General features: G+C 32.6%; 3 protein-coding genes across 3 annotated transcripts; all 3 read left to right on the top strand.

Annotated features, from left to right (window-relative positions):
• The first annotated feature begins 2945 nt into the window (after positions 1 to 2945).
• Positions 2946 to 6326, top strand: LOC109809854 (Plant invertase/pectin methylesterase inhibitor superfamily). Its single transcript, XM_020373259.3, has 3 exons — positions 2946 to 3300; positions 3387 to 3923; positions 5454 to 6326. Exons 1-3 carry the CDS (start codon positions 2985 to 2987, stop codon positions 6149 to 6151), a joined length of 1551 nt encoding a protein of 516 aa, XP_020228848.1. The 5' UTR covers positions 2946 to 2984; the 3' UTR covers positions 6152 to 6326.
• Positions 6327 to 10786: 4460 nt separating this feature from the next.
• On the top strand, positions 10787 to 13506 carry LOC109809003 (putative pectinesterase/pectinesterase inhibitor 12). The gene is made up of 2 exons (XM_020372213.3): positions 10787 to 11830; positions 12586 to 13506. The coding sequence occupies exons 1-2, from the start codon at positions 10966 to 10968 to the stop codon at positions 13272 to 13274; spliced, it is 1554 nt and encodes a 517-aa protein (XP_020227802.1). The 5' UTR covers positions 10787 to 10965; the 3' UTR covers positions 13275 to 13506.
• A 462-nt stretch (positions 13507 to 13968) lies between these two features.
• Positions 13969 to 16550, top strand: LOC109808953 (Plant invertase/pectin methylesterase inhibitor superfamily). Its single transcript, XM_020372154.3, has 3 exons — positions 13969 to 15088; positions 15184 to 15344; positions 15581 to 16550. Exons 1-3 carry the CDS (start codon positions 14106 to 14108, stop codon positions 16270 to 16272), a joined length of 1836 nt encoding a protein of 611 aa, XP_020227743.1. The 5' UTR covers positions 13969 to 14105; the 3' UTR covers positions 16273 to 16550.
• The last annotated feature ends 379 nt before the right edge of the window (positions 16551 to 16929 follow it).

The raw sequence follows: 16929 nt of genomic DNA, 5'->3' as shown, positions 1-16929 counted from the left end.
TTAGATTAATTTGACTTAGTTGAGAAGTAAGTAAAATCTGGTCAAAAAAATATTTTTACTAAGGATCAAACTCGGGAACTAGCAAAACAATTCGACCTTACTACATTAATAACTTGTATCTAACTCTTACTATATTTTTTAATCTCTCTTGTATTTTTTCACTCACACACATATAGAGAGGGGTGTAATCCACTTACTCTAAGAGTAATTTAATCTATAATTACTTCACTGAATAACTTGTATTTAACATCAAATTTTAACAACCTTACTGTTGAATTAAAAATTGTTAATGTATAGGTTAAGTCTGAAAAAATTTTAAAATTATTTGATATTTAATTTCATAAATTCAAATAAATGTATAAAATATTTTTCGTGATTATCTGTTAATTTAAATTAATAAAATGAAATATCAAATAGTTTTTTAATTTTTAAAAAATTACAAATTTAACCTATGTATTAAAAAAATTTAATTTAATAATTAAATCGGTAACATTTGACACAAAATATGAAATATTGAGTAAAATGAATTTAAATAAACTTACTTTTGAATAAATGGATTTTTTTATGTATCTAATACTTTCTCTTTATATATATACATAAGATAGAGTTTGTTATCACACTATATTTCATAAGAAGTGCGTTGACAAATTATAATTACAATTATCTTAAAATGCAACTAAAATATACTTTGTTAGTATATCCATTTTCAAAAATAAGAGAATGTTCAGGAAAACAAATTGTGCCACTTTATTTTAAAAATTAAATAAAAAGAGAGAAAAAAAATCGACGAGTGATTAACGTGTCACTCTATTTAATAAAATAAAAGAGAGAAAAAAACTTTATAAAAAATGTGTAAAAGAGGGAATGATTTAAAAATAATTATAAAGTAAAACAGTTAAAATAAAATAGAATCTTATGCATATAGTAATAAAGATATCCTAGCTTATTTTTAAAAATAATATTTTTAACATGGTATAGCTCTAATTTTTTAAAATACACTTAAAGAATAATTTGCTGACTTAGTTTTTCTATATAAAAAAACAAATAAAGTAGATATAAGCTAACAAATATCTTAATTATATTATACACAAGCAAGCCGATAGCCGTTGAGGTTGACTGTTTTGACAAATAATATAACTTTTTAGCTAAAATTTGACTGCATAATCTGCACTCCTGTTTTAGTCCCCACCCCAGATGACCAGATCAATTAGCTAGATATGTTTCCATTATTTCAATGACAATAAATGTAAAAGTGCCTATCAAAAGCATGCATATAAAAATACAAATAAATTAATTAAATTAAATAACTCTACTCAACAAACATCTGACTTCATCCATGTTAATGATTTAAAAAAAAAAAAAAAAAAAAGAGTGGAATATGAACTCTAAAATTTTGAATAAAAATTCAGAGGATTCAATAATGATTTCACACATTATTATTGTTATGATTTAATTACACGTTTTTTTAGTTATCTCTTCTATATTTTTACAAATTTTGTCATCTTACACCTAAAATTATATATTTTATCATATTTTTTAAAATTATATACATTTTGTCCTATATTAACTAATTATTTAACGTTATTAATAGCGTATTAACCAAACATGTCAATTATTTACATAATATATTGTTTACTCATATCATTCTTCTTATGTATATGACATATTATCCTTTATTATCCAACTGATTTTTAAAATTGTAAATAAATATAAATTGATTTTATGATTTTTTTTAATTTAAAAAATGGTTACTAGATTATTCTACACCATTTTTTAAAAAAAATTATAACAAACAGTCTCCAATTCACGTCTAATATAGCAATGATCTTATCCACCTATGCATGATGCATTGAAACATGGAAAAATTTGATTCTATATATTTGAATAAGATTTTAAATATATTATATTGCATAAAGTTTTTAACTAATACTTTAAAGTTAATAATAGGATTGTTGTACATGTTGAGAGACATATTCATAATTATTCAGTATTATTAAAAGGTTTGTTTATATTAAAATTTAAAACAATATAAATAATTTAAACATTTTAAAAAAAATTATCCAATTCTCTTATACTTAATACTAATGGTTAGTGCATGTCAGCATCTATTACTAAACTTATTGAAACCGTGGAATTGGAAACCTTTGTGGCTTCCTATGGTGAAAGATAACAACAGATTCATGAGACTGCCCCATACTAATTTGTCTCGGCCTAATTACGAGGGAAATGGACGATTAACGGTGGGTCGCTTGCATTAAAAATGATAACTTTTTTACTTTTCAAACGGTGGACGAATAAAGAAGATCCAAATGGTAAAGTGGAGATTTTTCTTGATGACGGTGCTACGAGGGAAAATCAAATACAGAGAACGTCCATGTCGATGCAACAAATTGATCTGGTGGAAGGTGTAGTAGTCACTATTCAGAGTGGGTGGGGTGTCAAGGACAGGATACCATCCCAGTTGGATTTGGGTCTGCACTTCTAACTTCTAACACTGACTTACCCATCATGCATTGCATACTTTAGTTACCTCCCACACATTCCCCTTTTCTGTTGCCCATAGTATTTTTATAAATAATAATAATAAAAGAGAGAAAAAATTAAAAATGCAGTGGACTGACCTCTGGTAACGTTGACTCAAGTCTGAATGAGATAATCATGGGGTTGATGTCCAAGATCTCTTACATGAGATGAGGTAATGATTATTTGTAGTAAATGGTTGACCACAATTAGACTCCCATAAATATTGATTAAGGTAAGTTTTTGAGTGAACTACTCATGTAATAATATGTAGTAGTGTTAATTTAATACCACTTAGTTCAATGATCTAGCTTATCTTAAAAATATTGTTTTAAAAGCATAATAACTTTAAAAAAAAATAAAAAAAATTCGAGGGTTGGCTAAGACATTTCAACTCTCTGGGCTCCCTTTAAATAGCGAAGGTCCCTCTCTCGTAATTGGTAATTGGGCACTTGTTGTTCGAAATGGCTATTCCTTCACTAAAGAAGGCACGAAAAAAGAGCCTCTGGTTGGTCCTCTTTCTGGCACTCTGCACCCCATTGACCGACGCTCACACCGATTTCGTGGGTTCAGCCTGCCTCAAAGTTTCCCCCACCAAATTCCTCGACTCACTCACCCAAGTCATCGCTGTCATACGACAACTCGCATCCATTCTCTCACGCTTCACCTCTCACTTCGCCGACTTCCGCCTCGCCACCGCCGTCTCCGACTGCCTCGACCTCCTCGACCTCTCCTCCGAAGTCCTCTCCTGGTCCCTCTCCGCCACACACAACCCCACAGGTACCACTATGCCCCACATAGTTTAAAATAGAAAAACACAATAACTAAAAGAAGCAGAGAGTTTAATTACAATGTTGGCTTTGCAGGGAAGCATAACAGCACGGGGAACCTGAGCTCCGATTTGAGGACATGGCTCAGTGCGGCACTCGCGCTTCCCGAGACGTGCATGGAGGGATTAGAAGGCACGAACGGCATTGTGAAGGGTTTGGTGTCTGGCGGCGTAGGGCAAGTGGTGTCGTTGGTGGAGCAGCTTCTTGCGCAGGTGCTTCCCGCAGAGGATGAATTTGGAGACGGCAAGGGGAAGGGGGAATTTCCTTCGTGGGTTAGGCCTAACGATAGGAAGCTTCTGCAAGCGAGTGGAGTGGCTCTGGCTCCTGATGCTGTTGTGGCTGCGGATCGGAGCGGCAACTACGCCACCATCACTGATGCGGTGCTTGCGGCACCGGATTACAGCATGAAACGGTTTGTCATTTATATAAAGAAGGGGGTTTACGTAGAGAACGTCGAGATCAAGAAGAAGAAATGGAATATCATGATCGTTGGAGATGGGATAGATGCCACCGTTATTTCCGGTAACCGGAGTTTCATCGACGGTTGGACCACTTTCCGATCACCTACATTCGGTAACTATGCATGCCACCTTTACTTTTTTTTTTTTTAAAAGAAGCATAGGATATATGGTGTGAAATTTAAAATTTGCATTGGGTTTCGATGGAATCTTCTAGTTCGAAGCCTAAAGTTGATCGCCTACGATATATAGGGTAATAGCTACCGTGATGCATGACGGCAACTTTTTACCATGACCATACTTTTCTTTTAAATATTTTTGTAACACTATCATCATATCATGTTCAATAGAAAATATTAACATTTATTTCTTTCTCTTAAATTGCCTAATATTTGAGTATTAGTGTTTAATATTTGATTCTCTATAATTTAAAATTTCTTTGTTATTTTTTTATGAAGTACTATAATTTTTTATATATAAAATGACCGTAAAAAAATATTAAGTAACTGTTTTTTAATGAATTTTTTTTAATTTCAAAGACTAAACAATCTCAAAGATTAATTTAAATATTTTATTTTTTAAAAAAATAATTTTAGAAATTGTAAAGTTCTCACGTTATTTTTTAAAAGACGAACATGAAACTACTATTAAAGTTTGAAATCAAAGATCAGCACAATGACATAGTTGTATTTCAGTGTGTGTGTGTGGGTATATGGTTGATGGAGTATTATTCTTCAAAGTTAAGTTTATTTTGCATCACGCTGTACTTTCCTGTTACAAATAACTATTTATTACTGTTGAGTGTTGAGTTGGAATATTTTATTAAATATTAATAGGTTATTTTTTCGTAATAAATAACTGAAAATTCACTTTGCATAACTAATAATTAATGAGTTATACACTGTTTATGAAAACCGAAAGATGCTGATATATTAAAAAAAAAAAAAAAGAGTAGTAATTGCCATGCAATGGCGATAGGGACCCTTTATGTTACTTTTTAATTCTTAGAATATCTTAACCTTTAAAAATGTATTTAATTTCTAACAAAATCTTAGCAGAAAATATAACTAAATTAATTATTTTGAGCGGCAGATTATCCAGATTAAATCACTATAGCTATGATATCTTAATTTTCTCAAGGTATTGGTATGGAAAAAAATAATAATATCGATACGTGAGTGTACATGTTGATAATAATTTTATATAAAATATTTACAAGTGCTTCGCAACCAACCAGGATTACGATATTGAGAAATTTTGATTATTGGAGTAATCCACGACAGAATAAACAAAAAAAAAAATAGAGTTATAGATAAGGTGTAGGTCAGCTAGTAGAGTCAATGATGACAGGGGTTTCATTTTCATCCCCAACATAACTCTTAATGGATCAACACAAAACATGAGTGCAGCAGGTGAGAGCTGTTCTGATTAGGAACAATCACTTCTGAACACACAAATGCTTAAATATAATTTGGACTCATAACAACTTTGAACGGTAAGTAGGGCCTCGAAATTTAATCACATTAGCTAAGTAGCTCATAATTAACATTAAATAAGCACGTGCCGCAATTAAAATTCTTAAACCCGTCTTATTCAACGATTGAAATGTGAAACCAAATTCTCATTTGTACTTGTTTTTGTGTAGCGGTGAGTGGCAGAGGATTCATAGCAAGAGACATTTCCTTTGAGAACACGGCAGGGCCGGAGAAGCACCAAGCAGTGGCACTAAGATCAGACTCTGACCTCTCCGTGTTCTACCGATGTGGGATTTCGGGTTACCAAGACAGCCTATACACCCACACGATGCGCCAATTCTTCAGAGAATGCAGAATCAGAGGCACAGTGGATTTCATCTTTGGGGACGCCACTGCCATGTTCCAAAACTGCGCAATAGAGGCCAAGAAAGGGTTGCCAAATCAGAAGAACACGATCACAGCTCACGGAAGAAAAGACCCAAATGAACCAACCGGTTTCTCCTTCCAATTCTGCAATATCAGTGCAGATTCGGACCTTGTAGGGTCAGTTAGCACCAGGCAAACGTACCTGGGAAGACCATGGAAGAGTTATTCGAGAACCGTTTTCATGCAGTCGTACATGAGTGAGGTGATAAGAGCAGAAGGGTGGTTGGAGTGGAATGGGAACTTTGCATTGGACACGTTGTACTATGCTGAGTACATGAACACTGGACCAGGTGCAGGAGTGGCTAACCGTGTCAAGTGGCCAGGGTACCATGCATTGAATGATTCAAGTGAGGCTAGTAACTTCACAGTCACTCAATTTATTGAAGGGAATTTATGGTTGCCTTCTACCGGAGTAACGTATACCGCTGGATTCACGGCTTAACAGAAACGCTTGCCAAATCATGGCATCCTTGTACTTATATCAAAATTATTACATATTCAAGGTGGTTCTTTATATCAGAAAAAAAAATTATTAAAAAACAAAAGGTGAATTGGGCCCGTGTTCAATTTAATTAACGAGTACTTGTTGATTATTTAAGATTTTCCTTTTTTGGTTATTGGAGGGTACCTAGGTGTTTTTTGGATTTTGGAGAAAATGGATGTGTGCAGCTTCACCTGAGTTTTAAGGAGGTGTCATGTTTATATTTAAAATTTTCAAGTTTAATTAGTATTTTTCTTAAATACATCTTTATTTAACATATATATTATCAGTAATACAAATATCAATAATCAATGTATTAAACCAAAATATTTTAGTTTGAATATAATAATATTTTATTTTCATTAAATATTTCTTAATTTATGTACATTAATTTTAAATATTTAAATATATGAGGAGGTAGTATATGTAGTTAATTCCAAAGAGGAGCAAATTCATACTTGTACAATGATTTAAAACATTTAGCGTTTAAAGACTAATGTGCATTTTCTAAAGAAATATTTAATGTAGTATACTACTTATAAACTAGTATATTTGATCTAAAATATTTTTATTTAATATGTATTATAAGATTAGCTGTGATGTAAGACATAATTGGTAAATCTTATAAAAAAAAGGGGGGGAATATAAAAAAGAAGTAGTAAATATAATGAGAATTGAAATTTGTAAAATATTAATAGTGTAAAAAAAATGATCTTCACAAATGTAACTAAGTTGAAATAGATACATTTATTAAATGGGGTTCTATTCTCTCACGGAGCCAAACATTCCTGCCATAATTTTGGTGATGGATTCATGATGGCGGTCGATTTGTTTTATATCACAAGAGGGATTTTTTTTCTTTTGATGATTGTGTATTCTTTTCTTTCTATTTGGTCTTCCTTCCTTTATTATGCATTTCAAGATATCAAACTTGATATGATTTTTGATAGAGAAATTCTATGGTACCCATGTTATTTGAGAGAGAAATTCTATGGTACTCATGTTATTTGAGATGATACTGGTACAGATTTTTATATTTTATATTTTTAATAATTTATTTAAATAATATTTATGATATTTTATTTTTTTAATTTTTAAATTATTTGGTCATTTTATTTTTATTTTATATATTCTAATTTATTTGTAATAATATTATTATATATTTAACTAGTTTAATTTTAATAATTTTTTAAGTATTTTTTTATCTTTTTACTTAAAATTTTTGAATTTTTATATTTTAATTTTAATAATTTTTTAAGTATATTTTTTGTATTTTTGTCTTAAAATTTTGAATTTCTATATTATAATTTTAATAATTTTTTATTTCTACTATTTATTAATTTTTTTTCTTTTTTTAATATTTTATAATATTATTGAAATCTTATAATTTTAATCTTTATAATTTTATCTTACTTTTTTTTATAAGTATAATTTGGATTATTTATTTTATAATTAAATTATTTTTTAAATTTTTTTTATAAGTTTATATATAAAAATGTATTAAAATCATTCGATGTTTGAGAGTACGTAACAACTCCCTTTTATCAGTGCTTCCGTTCTGAATTAAGTGACAAAATTGCTTGATAGTTTGAGCTCCAAAATTGGTATTAAGGTATGATGGTATACATGACTATAACTTTTATCACATGCATGCTAGCGGTTCATTATCAAATGACAAATAAATTTTATGTTTAGTTATATAATCCTTATCATTTAATAAAAAAATAATACAAAAATTGACTAAAATCACCGTGTATCACCCAGGTAAATCATGTAGTAGAGATTAAAAGATAAAAGAGGGTAAAAAAAATAAATAGATAAATATTAATTATTAGATTTATTATAAATTGGCAAGATTAAAATACACAAATAAAGTATGTTTTTTTTAAATAAGTTTTTAATCCCTCACCTTTTTAAGTATTTTATTTTTAGTCTTTTTTAAATTTTTATTCAATTTTAAGTTTTCATTATGTAAATTAACCCTGATGACTGAATCTCTTATTTTAAATGATGTTTGTTAATAAATTATGATTCATCTGTTCATGTAGTTATTTGATAGGTATCAAATCACATGACATTTGTAATTTTTTTATTCATCATGCTTAGATATTCATTTCTTTTTTGAAAATAAAAGATGTTGTTAAAATAACTCTATCCATATAATTATGTGAACAAATAATACAATTGCATACATTATGTGATTTGATAATTTTTAGGTAGTTTATGGATAATAATAGTCAAGTTCATTGTTATTTATTAGGATACATCATTATTTAACACAGGAGACTTCACTTATATGGACTAATTTATGTGACAAAATTAATTAAAGATTAAAAATTGACAATTTTTTTTAAGAAAGACTAAAAATTGAATTCTTAAAGTTTTGAGGAACTAAAAGCTTATTTAGCCTATTTTTTTATTAAAAAAATCACAAAATGTTTTTAAATGATTATGTTTTTTTTAAAATATATTAGTGTTCAACGGTTCATGTGCCCTCAAATATTAAACATCAATATATCATTATATAACACCATTTATTCCTACACAAAATAAAAAATTATTACAAGATAAGCCTCTCATGTAAATTCCATAGAAATATTTTTGGATCAGAGTTTTATATGCTTTTTCATTGCTATGTTTCTGCAACTACCTTCTTCTATCAATATTTATATAAAGTTTGTTTGATTTTTTTTTCATAAACACTTATAAAAAAATTAAAAATGTAAAATAAATTAGTTTCTTCATAAACTAAATAAATTAATTTATAAGTTAAAAAACATATTTGAAAATTAACTAACAAGGGTAATGTTCTCCAAATTAATTTATACATAAGTAAATTTTAACTTAAGAAAAAGTTATTTAAAAAAAAATTCCTTAATAATATTTATAGAAAAGTTTGTCTAAACATATTCATAATAATGAATTGTTTTTCCTATGCACTCAATATTTTTTCCTGTCAATTATTTTCTAAATTAAATTTATATTCGGTCTTCTATTGTTTACCCGTGGCTAGAAGGAAAAGAAAAAAAAAACTTCTTTTGTTTCTCCTATGCAAGTAATTTTCTCTCGTCAAATATTTTCTAAATTAAATATACGTATTCAATTTTTTTTGTTCAAATTTTGTAATGATTTTTCTCTCGTCAAATATTTTCTAAGTTAAATATATGTATTTGAATTTTATAATAAAAAAATTATAGTTAGAAATAAAAACTCTACTAGAAAAAATCAATCATATTTTTTAAAGATTAGTTTTTGATAAAATTCACACATATTTTATAAAAGAAAAATATGAATAATAAAAAAAATTTCTATGTATCCATGTTGTGGATTATTTCTAACAATATAAACACTCAAATCAAATATAGACATAAAAGTTTGATCCTAGCTAGTCTTTTCTTTCCAAAAATATCAAACACTTACTTCACCAATCACCGGTGTGCCTTTAACAAGTTGCTCAATCTTAGTCCTCAACGAAATTTTTAGAGGCCATTGACCTATAGTTGCATATGATAAAGGTAACCATTTATTTAAAGTTGAAATTAACCACAAACTAAAACATCAAAAGGTCATAATCGCCCCATCACCATTCACCAGCCATCACTTAAAAATTTTAAAGCGACCAAAATATATTCTATCATTTTATACATGTATTACATTAAAAAAAAAAAAACTAACAATTTAGATAATAAAATTTTATAATTATATCACGCTTATTATTTAGTTATAAAAAGAAATGTATAAGAGATAATGATTTTAATTTAATTTTTAAAATAATATAAAAAATTATAACACAATTATATAACTTTTTAAAACAAATTAAACTTCTCTTAATCATATAAAAAAAACCTCTTAATCATGATTGTTACACTTCAAGACTAATATATTAAAGATCTCACGTGGATTAATAATATAACTAAAGTAAAGTACATAAGTGATTTTTTTTTATTTTATAAAATAATTTTAGAAAGTTAAATTAAATTTCAATTCATTTTATTAAAATAATACCATATCTTATTACGGTAATTCACAGATTGTCGTTAGTTGTAAGTACTTGACTAGGTGGCAAATAGCAATCCTTGGTTTAGGAACAATTCATCTGGGAATTGGACAGTGTCACATAAACTGTCGACGAGTTAAAGCATCGAAACTGTTGAGCTCGTGGTAGAACTGTCGACATACAAAGGTCCCTTCAATAAGCACCAAACCACCAACCCTTCATTATTTTCACCAATACCCACAAAAAGCCAAAACAGAATGACCCAAAACCAAAGGCAATGTCTTCCTGTCTTATATCATTCTCTTTCACCCACGTATATTTTACACTTACACTATCTTCTAAAGCAGCTTCATAACCCATCAAACTTAGCCAAATGAAATGACACTTCCTTTTTTTATTTTCGCACTCTTAATGAGCTTCTCATTTTGCCTGGCAATGCCAATAATTCACAAGTTGGTCTTCTAGTAAAAACAAAACAAGTGACCCACCCAAACCAGAAATATTGGAAAATTAATATGGAAATCATAATTAATATTTGTGTACCACATGCATCCCCTTTGGCCATAAGCTCATTCTCACGTTTCCTAGTTAAATAGGTAGTGTGCAGGTGCCGCACCATCAAAAAAAGGGTAACAAACTCTAAGTCCCTATTTGCCTTTCTTTCATAAATCCATGTCCGCCAACAGCATTATTTAACAACGAGTCAAATACTGAAACTCTTCATATCCAAATCACATTTTAACAGTCTCTTTCTTCTTATTGCTCGTGTAACAATTTCATGGCTAAACTTTTCCTCCTTCTCTTAACAATCTTCTTCTCACACACTATAGCTGTCACAACCCCAACAATGCATGCAAAACTCTCTTCCATAAACACAACCAAATCCCACCCTGAAGTTTCCTTCAATTCATCTAAACTTTCCATCTCAATAAACATAAATCCAAACATCATCAACACCCTTCTTCAGTCCCTCCAAGAAGCAATATCCGAAGCCACAAAACTATCTGATCTATTAAACAATGCTGGACACTCAAGCATCATAGAGAACAAAATAGGAGCAGTTCAAGACTGTAGAGAGCTTCAACAATCCACCTTAGCTTCCTTGAAACGATCACTATCAGGGGTCCGCTCTCAAGACACCAGAAAACTAGTTGATGCAAGAACCTACCTCAGTGCAGCACTCACCAACAAGGACACATGTCTAGAAAGCTTAGATTCTGCCTCAGGTACCCTTAAGCCTGTTCTGGTGAATTCTGTGATTGACTCTTACAAGCATGTCAGTGACTCTCTTTCAATTCTCCCTAAGCCTGAGATGAAGGCTTCCAAAGGACGCAAGAACCGGCGTTTGTTGTGGCTGTTGAGGAAAAACCATCGCATCTTGCAAAGCAATGATGGAGTGATTGTTGTGGCAAAAGATGGAACGGGGAACTTTAGCACCATCACTGAGGCTATCAGTTTTGCTCCAAATAACAGCGTTGGTAGGACAGTGATCTATGTCAAAGAAGGGACCTACGAGGAGAATGTTGAAATCCCAAGTTATAAGACTAATATTGTTCTGCTTGGCGATGGAAAGGATGCCACTGTTATTACCAGCAACAGAAGTGTCATTGATGGCTGGACCACTTTCAGATCTGCAACTGTAGGTAAACCCTTAATATGGATGGAAGTATTAATGTTCCTAATATGCCTTATGTTATAACTCTATGAACTGATCACTTTGATTTTGTGTACGTGGCACTGACTAATTTGTTATGGTTACAGTTTAGCTAAGCTTTTAGCTTATGAGAGCTTTTTTAATTCTAAAACTTCAAAGACTTATTTATGACAAGAATGTTCAACTTTGTTTAGTTTATAGGTACTCAAAGAGAAGTGGGAGTTTTTATATGAAAATGGTTCAGGTGCATGGATTTATTTTAAGGAAAAAACTTTAGCTACACTTGTTTAGGTGTTAATAGAATTATGGTTTAATTAACCTTTTTTCTTTATAATTTCATGAACTTTATTTTCTAATTTTTATAATTATACATACAATTTCTTTTCCTTTTAATACCTATAGTTATAAACAACTAAGACTAAAACAATAAAAAAAATGATATAAAGACTAAAATAAAATATTTTTAATTATAGAGATTAAAAAAATTATAAAATTATATGAACTAAAAGATAATTAAACGTAGTATTATTCTCTTTCAGAATTAAAGTTTTATAATAAAGGTTTACATTAAAGATGAATATAGGTTACCATGTAAAATTTCAATTTTCATCGGAAAAACAGCACTGGAAACATACGAGTTTTATTTAAATTGACTCATAGCAACATGATTTTTTCATGCTTTTGTGTTTCTAGTAGATGTCTTGAAACTGCAATTGCTGATCATTCACTCTTTTTCTTTTTCAGCGGTCTCTGGTGAGGGCTTTCTAGCACGTGATATAGCTTTTGAGAACAAGGCAGGGCCAGAGAAGCATCAAGCAGTGGCCTTGAGAGTGAATGCAGACTTCACTGCTTTTTTCAGGTGTGCCATGTATGGTTTCCAAGACACTCTGTATGTCCACTCCTTTAGACAGTTCTACAGGGAGTGTGGCATTTATGGGACCATAGATTTCATATTTGGCAATGCAGCAGTGGTTTTACAAGCAAGCAACATTGTGTCTATGATGCCATTGCCTGGCCAATTCACTGTTATCACTGCACAGTCCAGAGATTCCCCTGATGAGGACACTGGCATCTCAATCCAAAACTGCTCAATTCTTGCCACCAAAGATTTGTACTCCAATTCTGCTAGTGTCAAGAGCTACCTTGGGAGGCCATGGAGGGTATATTCTAGAACTGTTTTCCTCGAGTCCTACATTGATGTGTTTATTGATCCAAAGGGGTGGACTGAGTGGTCTGTTGATGAAGGCTTGGACACTTTGTATTATGGAGAGTATGCAAATTATGGACCTGGTTCAGGCACGGATAACCGAGTCACGTGGGAGGGGTATCATTTGATGGATTACAACAGTGCCTACAATTTCTCAGTTTCAGAGTTTATAATTGGTGGTGCTTGGCTTGGGTCTACTTCATTTCCTTATGATGATGGGATCTAATAAAGAACAAGGAGATAAATTAGATAGCTTTAGCTTGTCCCACTTGGTCTCTACTAATATAAAATAACAAGGTGAAGCTAATTTTAATGGTATAGTTAAATAAGTGCCGTGAAAAGTTGAAAAGATGTAACAAAATGATTTAAACCATTCAAAATATATGAGAGAGAAGAAATAAATATTTCCAAATGATGACATAATATATTGCTCGTGCAACTTTAGCATTTTCCTTTAAGTATTTGTATATTCCTATCTTAGTTTAATGTTTTATCTCATAAAAACACAATTATGGCAGTGATGTCAAAAAGTACAAGGTAATTTTAGATTAAAAGAAGTGGATTAAAATCATTAAGGGGATCATGCACTGCATACATTTGGATGTTTTCACTGAATTTTAGGGTCAGCTATAAGACTAAATAAACGTAATCCTAGATCGGACAAACGTCATATTCTTTAGGAGGAAGGATGAAAATGACTGGTGTGAGATAAAGTTTGAAACAGATTAGGCATGTATTGGGTTTGCATGCTCTTTTTACTTGCATGCTACTTTTGGGCTTTCGAAACACGGTGATAAATAAGGTGGAAATCGCAAGACCATGCATGCATGGGAAGCTGTCACACGTTACCAAAATAGAAACACCTAAAACGTCTCTCGTCCACTCCCCATGCGAACATACGTCATTAAAGTTCCAAGCGGTGAAACACTCACAAATTGTAAAAAGGAGTCAAAGGACTAACCTCCCTTGGATCTCTTTCTACCTCTCTTCTTCGAGACTGGTTTCAAGTTGAACCTAAGGCAGAGAGAGTCTCCTCTGCCTTAGACATTTTCTCACAATGGCGTTCCAAGACTTTGACCTCATCTCAGAGCGGCGAAGAAATGAGAAGAGGCAAAAGATGAGGAAGAGGATCATGATCGGCGTGGTTTCTTCCGTTGTCCTGGTCGGCATGATAGGTGCAGTACTCTTCATCGTTGTGAAAAACGACGACACCGGCAATAGTAATAATAAAAATAGCAAGGAAAGCGGCAAGGCACAGAAGAACCATACACCAACAAACACCGCCAACAACCCGCACGTGACAGTATCCGATAAGATTGTGAAACTGGTGTGTAGCACCGCGGATTACAAAGACAGATGCGAAGAGCCTCTTAACAAGGCGATCCAGAACGACCCCAAACTCTCACAACCCAAAGAACTTCTCAAGCTATACGTGAAACTCGCGGAGGACGAGATCAACAAGGCCTTCAACAAAACCGTTTCCATGAACTTCCAATCCGAGGAAGAGAAAGGAGCGTTCGAAGATTGCAAGAAGCTCTTCGAGGATGCTAAGGATGACATAGCAACGTCAATCTCCCATCTCGCGCAAACCGAGGTGAAGAAGGTTTCTGAAAAGATTCCTGACTTCAACAGCTGGCTCAGCGCTGTGATCACATTCCAACAAGACTGCGTTGATGGTTTCCCCGAGGGGAACGTGAAGACCGAAGTTCAGACTGGCTTCAAGGATTCAATGGAATTCATTAGCAACTCCCTTGCCATTCTTTCTCAGGTGGCATCGGCTATAACCACCACGGGGCAACAAAACCTTTCGGCACGTGGACGTTTGTTGCTATCTCAGAATCCTATCGCCAATAACTCACCACTTGATTCTCTAGACAAAACTGATGGCCTTCCTTCTTGGATCAACCACGAAGACCGAAGGGTGTTGAAGGCCATGGATAACAAACCTGAACCTAATGTCACTGTTGCAAAAGATGGCAGTGGAAAATTCAAAACCATCTCTGAAGCTTTAAATGCTATCCCTCAAAGCTTTACAGGACGGTATGATCCTCTCAATCGTGAATCAGAGACACCCCATCTTGCTATAAGTTGCATTTTCTATATGTTTGATATCATGTGAGCTTGTGAAAATGCAGGTATGTGATTTATGTCAAAGAAGGAGTGTACGATGAGCAAGTCACAGTAACTAAGAAAATGCAAAATATAACCATATATGGTGATGGATCCCAAAAGAGCATCATCACTGGCAACAAAAACTACAGGGACGGAGTCAGGACCTTCCTAACTGCAAGTTTTGGTATGTCTAAAACTAAACTCCCTTCATGAGGTACATAAGTGTATTTCAAGAATTAGAGTTAGTTTAAATAGAAGCTTGAAAGCACTTCGGAGGGGTTCTATAATCTATACTAGAAAAACTTCTTTATTTTTTATAAATAAAAAAAAAAAAACTCTTAAAAGCGTTTCTGGCTTATATTCAAGCAGATTCTTAATCTGATGTCTTATTTATAGATGAGTAACATATTGCATGTGCAGTGGTAGAGGGAGACGCATTCTTAGGCATGGCAATGGGATTCAGAAACACTGCAGGCCCTGAAGGGCACCAAGCAGTGGCTGCAAGAGTGCAGGCAGATCGTGCAGTGTTTGCCAACTGTCGTTTTGAGGGCTACCAAGACACTCTATACACCCAAGCCCACAGACAGTTCTACAGGAGCTGCATCGTTACAGGCACAATTGACTTCATCTTTGGTGATGCAGCTGTGGTGTTCCAGAACTGCATCATGATAGTTAGGAAGCCAATGGACGGCCAGCAGAACATGGTGACTGCTCAAGGGAGAAAGGACAAGCAACAAGCCACAGGAATTGTGCTGCAAAAGTGCACCATCAAAGCTGATGACTCACTGGTTCCAGAGAAGGACAAGATCAGGAGCTACCTTGGGAGGCCATGGAAGGAGTACTCAAGAACCATTGTCATGGAATCAGAAATAGGTGACTTCATTAACCCTGATGGGTGGACAGCGTGGATGGGAGACTTTGCACTCAATACTTTGTACTATGCTGAGTATGCCAACACAGGACCTGGTGCCAGCACCAGTGCTAGGGTCAAGTGGCCTGGGTACAAGGTCATCAACAAGGATGAGGCAAGCAAGTTCACTGTGGGCACTTTCTTGAAGGGTACATGGCTCCAGAGCACAGGGGTGCCTGCTGTGCAAGGCTTGATCAATTAAACGCTTTGCTTCAAATTTCTTACCCCTTGAGCTGCTGCATGTTGTTAGGCACACTGGGAAATAAAGCTGATGGTGTTGCTCATTTTGATGAAATGTATTTTTTTTTTCTTTCTTTATTTTTTACTGTAAAATTTTTACAAAAAATTAATCTTCAATTGTAATCTTGCACTAACTACAGTGGGGTGGAACATACTTGAATAGAATTGTGTGTCACCAAATGTTGAAGTAAATAGAAGAATCATTATACGAGTGATTATCTGTTCTTGCAGATAAAAGAAGTTGGGTCTGAAGTGAACTAAATAATTTTGTTTTATCTCTTGTACTTGCAAATGCAGGGGAAACTACTATCGGTGTAATTGTTAATTTTTCACGAAAAAAATAATATATAAATAAAATGAAATTAAACACTCCATGTTGAATCAAATTTTCTGTAGTTGTCATGAATAAGTTCATGATCTTTTGAAACATAAGGCAGGTACTTGGGGCCAATTGGTTAATTATATTTCATTCCTATGAGACACAGACAAAACAAATGCAAAGAGCTGTCATGATCTATACACCATACCGGCCCCCGTTCCAACCACACACAGAAAGAAAGCTGGCCAACTAATTCAAAAGTCGCTTGCCAAAAAAAAGTTATTCTATTTGCAATCATAC

The sequence above is a fragment of the Cajanus cajan genome, chromosome 5, assembly GCF_000230855.2.
Source record: "Cajanus cajan strain Asha chromosome 5, NIPB_CcT2T_4, whole genome shotgun sequence".
NCBI classification, from domain to species: domain Eukaryota; kingdom Viridiplantae; phylum Streptophyta; class Magnoliopsida; order Fabales; family Fabaceae; genus Cajanus; species Cajanus cajan.
The sequence above is the reverse complement of the archived record's forward strand: the minus strand, read 5'-3'. Positions and strand labels throughout refer to the sequence as shown.

Bases quoted from the DNA above. Each gene is read 5' to 3' on its own strand.
- LOC109809854 (XM_020373259.3), top strand. From the start codon at position 2,985: ATGGCTATTCCTTCACTAAAGAAGGCACGAAAAAAGAGCCTCTGGTTG. The intron at 3,301-3,386 runs GTACCACTATGC...TTGGCTTTGCAG, and splicing joins CGCCACACACAACCCCACAG to GGAAGCATAACAGCACGGGG. The intron at 3,924-5,453 runs GTAACTATGCAT...GTTTTTGTGTAG, and splicing joins TTTCCGATCACCTACATTCG to CGGTGAGTGGCAGAGGATTC.
- LOC109809003 (XM_020372213.3), top strand. From the start codon at position 10,966: ATGGCTAAACTTTTCCTCCTTCTCTTAACAATCTTCTTCTCACACACT. The intron at 11,831-12,585 runs GTAAACCCTTAA...TTTCTTTTTCAG, and splicing joins TTTCAGATCTGCAACTGTAG to CGGTCTCTGGTGAGGGCTTT.
- LOC109808953 (XM_020372154.3), top strand. From the start codon at position 14,106: ATGGCGTTCCAAGACTTTGACCTCATCTCAGAGCGGCGAAGAAATGAG. The intron at 15,089-15,183 runs GTATGATCCTCT...GTGAAAATGCAG, and splicing joins CCTCAAAGCTTTACAGGACG to GTATGTGATTTATGTCAAAG. The intron at 15,345-15,580 runs GTATGTCTAAAA...TTGCATGTGCAG, and splicing joins CTTCCTAACTGCAAGTTTTG to TGGTAGAGGGAGACGCATTC.